We start from the raw sequence: 7,919 nt of genomic DNA, 5'->3' as shown, positions 1-7,919 counted from the left end.
ACTTAATTTAGCAGGTAAATTATTTCCATATCCCAGAGCTCCCTGGGGAAAGTCCATGTATTTTCTATCCCAATGACAGGCACACTGATGAAGAAAGCTATGTTGATTGGGAAAATCTTAGAAATTCCACAAAAAAATGTGCAGATACGTGCCCATGAATTTATGGATACACAACAGGGCTATATTATTAGAGTAATCAGTTCCTGTACACATGATTTATAAATGCATTAATACCATCTAGTGGCAGGAAGAAAGTATCACACAATTTAAAAAAAAACTGAAGCTCTAGATTATTCTGGGATTATGTTTAAAACGATAAAAGTTGTCAACATACAGCATTGTTTGTCACGACTATTCAACTTTGTACATTCACCACAGTGGAGCTCCCTTTCTACAACATGACTTTCATTCTTTGATATTCAGTCATACAAAATCATTCACTTCAGCGGAAGAAAAATATACATATTTATTTTGCAACAGGCCATGGCTGTGCCATCCATTTGCTATTATAAGGATCAATACTAGATTTTAATTTGAAAATGCTGACTGCTAAAGAGCAGGAATCAAGAATTGAAAATTACTGGCCTCTAATCTGAAGATAGCTAGGGTCTTTTTTTCCTGAATAGGTCTCCGATCTAATATAAATACACCAACTGTGGGACAGGTTTATATCTTTAAAGTGCTCGAGATAGAATTTGATGATCCATTCTCCTCTTAATTCTGACACACATCCAGATTAGTGTTTCTCGTTTGCCATTCCGTACTTTGTTCCATCATTTTATGAGTTGATCAAGTACAGCTTTACAACTAACAGTTTGATTTTGTTATTTTGATGCATCAGGTTCCCTTTAAGTCAAGTCTCCATGCTGACTGTGCTGGCAACACACAGAGAGACACCCACAATAATCAGCAGCATTCCTATCATAGCCTCTGAAAAAGACATGGAAAATATTTTAAAAAGCATGTTTTTAAAGAGTGACAAATACACAATAAACAAGACTCATGATGCCATCACAAAGCTGCTATTAATATAAAGATAGCAGCTCAGATTTTCTACAAAGTAGTAATCATTGTCGGTAGGGTGGCAGATGGGTGAAGTGGCAAGTGGATAGCATGGCAGGTGAATAAGCTGGTAGGTGGGCGAGTTGGGTAGGTGCATCGGGTCAGGAGGGTTAGTCAGGTTGGGGCTTGACGGAACTGGTAGTCAGGTCAGGGGCTAGTCAGATCAGGAGGGGTAGTCAGGTCAGGGGCTAGTCAGATCAGGAGGGGTAGTCAGGTCAGGGGCTAGTCAGGTCTGGTCGGGAGGAAGTCGGACAGTCGGTGTTACCGTGAGCGAGAGGGGTAGTTGGGTCAGGAGGGGGTTGGTCGGGAGGTAGTCGGGTTCAATGCAGGTTGGGGAATAGTCAAGATGTCGGGGTGGGGGAAGCCAGTGGCGTCAGTTCTGTAGTTACCCAGGAGTTAGATTAGAATTTTTCTGTCAAGCATTTCCTGGGTAACTATCCAGGTAAGTACCACGGAACTGTTTGAAGTCTCAGACTCTAACTCAGAGTCAAAATCTTTTGCAGAGGGTCCTGGGGTGCAGGGGAGTTGCTCATCAAACTTCCTGGGAAATTCCCACAGAGGTCAGTGCATCAGGACTTCTGCAGGGTCCTGACATACATCTTGGGTCATGCGTCCAGCCTCCAATGGTCTGGCGACTGGAAGCTCTGGGCTAATGTGTGTTAACAAATTTGCTGTTAACTGATGGCTTAGATAATGATGCAATGTTAAGGTCAGCAAATCATATTCTGTTCATGCTTTACATGAATTTCCATATAGCTAAATGCGAGGTGGCATATTTTGGTAGGAAAAACAAGGAGGCCATATACTCTAAATGAGAGTCTAAATGAGAGAGAGGAGCAGAGGATACAGATACATACATTATAAAAGTAGCAACCAAGGTCAATAAGGCCATAAACAAAGCAATGGGGTACATTTGTAGAGAGATAGAATTAAAAGCAGAGAAGTTATGTCAAACTTTGTATAGGGGCACGATGCAAGGAAGATTTACCAGGATGATACCAGAAGTGAGAGGTGATACCTATCAGGACAGATTGAACAGGCAGGGATGACCTGATAATAGATCTATGAGGTTATTAAGGAACTTAATAGGGCAGGTATAAAGAAGATGCTTTCCACTTGCAGGGAAGTCCAGAACTATATAAGATAGTGAACTAATAAATCCAACAGGGAATTCAGGAGAAACATTTTAACCCAGACAGTGATTGAGATATGGAACTTCCTATCACAGGGAGTAGTTGAGGTGAATAGCTTAGATGCTTTTAAGAATATGCTAGATAACCACATGAGAGAGAAAGAAATAGAAGGATAGGTTGATGGGTTAGATGACGAAGGGTGAGAGGAGGCTCGATTGAAGCTTGAACTCTGGCAAGGACCTGTTGGGCTGAGCGGCCTATTTCCACGCCGTAAATACCTTGCGACAGGTTTTATTTTAATTTACATATTGTACTTACGTTTACCACCAATATCTTCACCAAGAAACTTTCCAGTTAGTAACGTGAAGAGAAATGTGAGAGAGTTTGATAAGAGCACAGCCAATGACAGATCTGCAAAAACAGACATTTTAACTGAATATTTACCTCAAAAGTTCCATAAGGAGTAATAATTATATGCAACACGTACACATAAACCATTACAAAAGTGAATTGAAATGAAAGCTGAACACATTAACCTTCCTTGATCCTGTCCATTTATCCCAGAGCAGGCATTCTTTAAACAATGAGTACAGTTTTGATTTCTGAAGCTGTTAAAATTCTGTTTGAAATTGATTAATTTTATACACCAGCCACGGTGTACAGATACACCAGCCACTGTGTACAGAGGGTAAATTTAATTCGCCCAAGCGAACCATCTATAAACAATGTGGACTGTGGTTGCACAACAGGACTTCCATCACACAATTCTCACCAGTGCGGCTGTACTTGCTATGTCACTTAACAAATGCTTGATTTTGATGTAAGCTTTAGATCACAATTGTAGTGGCTTTGAAATTGAGATTTGTATGTGGCACAAACAGCCATGTTGTTAATGGTAATATTTTCAATAATTCTGATATGCAATTCTTTATGTTAGTGGCTGATTAGCAGCTGCATCAAGGCAGGAGCAGCAAATGCAGCTGGAGATTATAAGCAAATAGAAAAGCTGTTCTCATGCTAATATGGTATCAAGAAAAGGTAGTACGTTAAAAAGTAAAGTAGAGAATGCAAAGGAGCAGTTAGGGGGTGACTGTTCAAGAAGAGGAGATGCTGCAAATACAGCCCATGCATTGTTATATGTAGGAACAAAACCCAGGAGACAGCAGTTTCATGGACTGTACGTGAGAAGTATTGGAGTTAGTTCAGCCAGATCTGTGTTAAAACACCAGGCCAATCAATTGTGAAATGCATTCAATACACTTACTACTTCATAATTTCTGACTTTCTTATTCAACTGCTTGTATTACTGAGGAGCACTAAATTTGTTTCACTTGAATATATCTCTACTTTGTTCCTTTGTGAATTTCTTTGTTTGGAATTCAACAAAAGAAACAGAGCACTGTTGCCAAATAAGTTTGATCAGTAAATTTTGTGGATTACGTACGCTTCCACTGATTTCAATATGGAAACAATAAATATGTTTAAGACAGATTCCTGCCATTTCAATTTACAACATGCTAAAAAGATGCATGGCTTTAATCTCCTCCAGCACCTCCCAGCCCCAAGACTTCCACCATTGGGAGGGCCAAAAGTATCATCAATGCCAATTTCCTCACATATCCTCGGTAGTTCATTTGTTTCTCTTTCAAAGTTCTGGGATTCCCCACCCAACAGCATTGTGCAGCAGTTCAAGAAAGTAGCCCAGCCTGACATTCTCAAGGCAACTGGGAATGACCAAGAAATGCGACCTTACCAACACTGCACAGATCACTTTTATTTAAATTCTGTAACCCTGGTGTCATATTTGTACTTAGCATTCTCCAAGAGGAAGAAACATCGGAGGCTGAATCAACCCACATCACCATCATGTACATCTTACAGGACAATTACAAAACCTGACTGGCATTGCTCCAGGAACTGGCATTTAGTGTTTTTGGTCAAGCAAATTACTGTATTGAGAAAACTAAAAAAAGTAAAAGTACAAATTAAGTTGGCAGCTAAACATCGCAATAGAGCTCCAGAACTGATATTCCTGGGAAGGTTCACTAATGATGCCATAAAGGACAATTAAACAGCATTTATTTAAAATGTTTTTGTTTTATTTGTTCATGGGATGTAAACGTCACTGGTAAAGCCAACATTTGTTGTCCATTCCTAATTGTCCTTGAGACATGCCACATGCAAGAAGATTTGAATGACAACACATGATAAATTTATTCACAAAGAAAGTTCCATCACAAAGCTGTTCTTTAACAAAGTGAGGGGTTGGGAATAAATCTAAGGTATACGCGTACGCTCCAAATTATATTTGCCGTCTCAGTTAATTGGAAAAGCCTCAGGAAGTGGCATTTGATAAAGAGACTTCAGTTCAAAACAGTGGCTTTAATAAAACATCAGCGATGTAAAGTATCCATTAGAATGAATAAGCTCACTGACCTGTAGATGCCAATGTGAAGTAGTAGATGACTGATCCACTTTGGTTTAAAACAAAAGGCACCAAATACTAAAAAACATAAATGAAAGGCAGATAAGTAAATATCAATTCTCGGTCTTTCTTCCAACACTATCAGATGACATTGTTCATGGGTTGCCTGGAGCCTGGAGTAGGTCTGATGCTTGGCTCTTCCCTTTAAAGTTCCTGAGCCAAACAATCCAGGTAACTGGAGTTGGTTCGAACTACTGAGGGTACTTTAAGGGGCAAATGTGAATCTAGATCCAGCTCAGAGCCAGACAACAAACTGAGATATACCTGTCGATTTCCCATGATTTCACTCATGTTGAGAAAGAGGATATCACAGAATTGTTATAATGCAGAAAGAAAGCCATTAGGCCCACCATGTCTGCACTGGCTCTCCCAATGAGTGATTCCCTTAGTGCCATTCTCCCGCCTTCTCCCTGTGGCCCCACACATTCTTCCTTTTTACCCACCGAGTTGTTGTGATCTCGAATGGGCTCCCTAAAGGATGTTGGAAGCAGATTCAATAGTAACTTTCAAAAGGGAATTGGATAAACACTTGAAAAGGAGAAATTTACAGAGCAATAGGAAAAGAGCAGTGGAGTGTTACTGTTTGGGTAGCTCTTTCAAAGATCCAGTGACCACCTTCTATGCTGTAAGATAACAGTGTAATTCTCTTTTGAATGCTTCGATTGGATCTCCCTTCACCACACTCTCGGGCAGTGCGTTCCAAACCTTAACCATCCGCTAAGTGGAAACAATTTTCCCCTTTGCATTTTCCCCTTATGCCAATCACTTTAAATTTGTGCTCTCTCATTCTTGATCCTCTCACAAGTGGGAACAGTTTCTCCCCATCTACTCTGTCCAGGCCCCTCATGGTTTTGAATACCTCTATCAAATCTCCTCTCAACCTTCTTTTCTCCAAGGAAAACAGTTCCAGCTTCTCCAAACTCCAATCTATCTTCATAACTTAAGCTCCTCATCCCTGGAACCATTCTCGTAAATCCTTTCTGCAATCTCTCTCATGCCTTCATATCCTTCCTAAAGTGTGGCACCCGGAACTGGACACACACTCCAGCTGAGGCCAAACTAGTGTCTTAGTTCAACATAAACTCCTTGCTCTTGCACTCCATGGCCCTATTAATGCTTTTTAAGTGCTCTCTCTCAACCTGTCCTGCCACCTTCAAAGACACCGCATATACACCCAGGTCTCTCTGCTCCTTCACCCTCTTTAGAATTTATCCTTTATTTTTTATTGTCTCTCTATGTTCTTCCTACCAAAATGAACCATTTCACATTTCTCCATATTGAATTCACCTGCCACTTGTCAGACCATTCCACAAACTTGTCTATGTCCTTTTGAAGTTCTACACTATCCTCCTCACAGTTCACAATGCTTCCAACTTTCATATCATCTGCAGACTTTGAAATTGTGCCCTGTACACCAAGGTCTAAGTCAATATACATCAAGAAAAGCAAGGGTCCCAACATTGACACCTGGGGAACTCCACTACAAAACTTCCTCCTGCCTGAAAAATATTCATTAGCCACTACTCTCTGTTTCCTGTCACTGTCAATTTCATATCCACGTTGCTACTGTCCCTTTTATTCCATGAGCTATAACTCTGCTCACCAGTCTGGCATGGAGGGCTAAGGGTCATGTGTTGACATGAGTTGGCATTAAGTTGGCAAAGGGACCATAAAGGGCCATGTGGATGTGAATAGCATAGAGGGTATGGGGCAATAGGGAGCGGATAGAGAGGCATGGATTGGCATACGAGGTATGAGGGGCCATGGTAGTGTGGATGGAGGCATGAAGTGGCATAGCTTTGCATAGATGGAGCATAGGGAGTGAGGGGAGGTGAGTGGGGTTGAGGGCTGATATTTGTCTTGCTTTTTTAAAAATAACTAAAACTAAGCGGCCCTGCACCCAGCAGCCTCCGGACTCATTCTGGGGACATTGGGCCCAACCCCCCCATCCCCCCCAATCCCCCCATCCCCCCCAATCCCCCCCATCCCCCCACCCCGGAACAAAAATTTGACCTGCGGGCAGCCATTTTTAAAGGTTGGGTTCGCAAAGCTGGGAATTCTCCTGTCTCTGCACACCTGGCCCAGTAGCGAACATCTGGGCCCTGGTGTCTGAGGTGGGAGCACGTGATGGTATAGTGGTATTGTCGCTGGACTAGTAATCCAAAGATCCAAGGTAATGCTCAGGAGGCTTGGGTTCGAATCCTGCCATGGCAGATGGTGGAATTTGAATTCAATAAAAATCTGGAATTAAAAGTCTAATGATGATCACAAAACCATTGTTGACTGTTGTAAAAACCCATCTGGTTCACTAATGTACTTTAGGGAAGGAAATCTGCTGTCCTTACCTGGTCTGACTCCTGACCACACAGCAATGTGGTTGACTCTTAAAACTGCCCTCTGAACAAGGGCAATTAGGGTTGGGCAATAAATGCTAGCCTAGCCAATGATGCCCACATCCTGTGATCCAATATAAAAAAAAACCCTCCTTTCCGCGTGGCCTGAGTAGCATATCCTTCCTTGATAAAGACAGGTGCAAAGTATTCATTAAGTACCTCATATACAATTTAATGCTATGCAATACTCAAATTACTATCAGAGACACCGATTTATTGTGGTAGTTAGTTTTCTTGCTCAAAGTCCATATTATATCCTAATTTACATGGAAACCGTACTCAGTGGCCTCAATTGTGAATCAAAGTTCTTTCAACCATTTTTTTAATATAAATAGCCCAAAACACAGAAAGAAGTAGATGTTCCAAGCTGCAGGTGGTTGGGTTGTGAATTAAAAGAACTGCATGTAGCAGTATTTGAGAATTAACGTGGCTGTAGAAGCTCATACTGTTGGAAAGGTAGTCTTAGGTTTGGAAGGGGAAGTTTGGGGATGAGAGAGCATTGGAGAAGCTCGAAGAAATAGGGAGGGTTGAGAGGAGGAAAGTTGTGGAATGGAGCAGTGATATTTGAATGTACTGGGAAAGGGGTCTGGAAATGCTTTGCGGAATCAGCAAAGAGTAGCACTCAGTGGAGTCCAGGGGACAGGTGTTGCTGGACGTCGGAGTACTTGGCAAGGCACTGCGAGGTGACTCTGCTAACAATGTTATGATAAGGGTTTTCTCAGAATAAGACATTCAACATATTAAATCTAGCCACCTCCCAGAGTCTTGAGCAACATTTCTCCTTCAAACAGGCTAATTAGTCACTTGTCGCAGTGCTATTTGTGGAATTTTGCTGTGTCTATAATG

General features: G+C 41.5%; 1 protein-coding gene across 2 annotated transcripts in view; it reads right to left on the bottom strand.

Annotated features, from left to right (window-relative positions):
* Nucleotides 1-290: 290 nt before the first annotated feature.
* tmem234 (transmembrane protein 234) overlaps nt 291-7,919 on the bottom strand; it is a 12,389-nt gene continuing 4,760 nt past the window's right edge. For both annotated transcript variants that reach the window (XM_041213449.1, XM_041213448.1), the window contains 3 exons: nt 4,632-4,698; nt 2,514-2,606; nt 291-930 (listed from right to left, as the gene is read on the bottom strand). In XM_041213449.1, coding sequence (XP_041069383.1) covers nt 854-930; nt 2,514-2,606; nt 4,632-4,698 — 237 coding nt within the window. In that variant the 3' untranslated portion in view covers nt 291-853. The remainder of the gene's footprint in view (nt 931-2,513; nt 2,607-4,631; nt 4,699-7,919) is intronic.

The sequence above is a fragment of the Carcharodon carcharias genome, chromosome 19, assembly GCF_017639515.1.
Source record: "Carcharodon carcharias isolate sCarCar2 chromosome 19, sCarCar2.pri, whole genome shotgun sequence".
In the NCBI taxonomy this organism is placed as follows: Eukaryota; Metazoa; Chordata; class Chondrichthyes; order Lamniformes; family Lamnidae; genus Carcharodon; species Carcharodon carcharias.
Note: the sequence above shows the minus strand (reverse complement) of the source record. Positions and strands in the feature narration are given on the sequence as shown.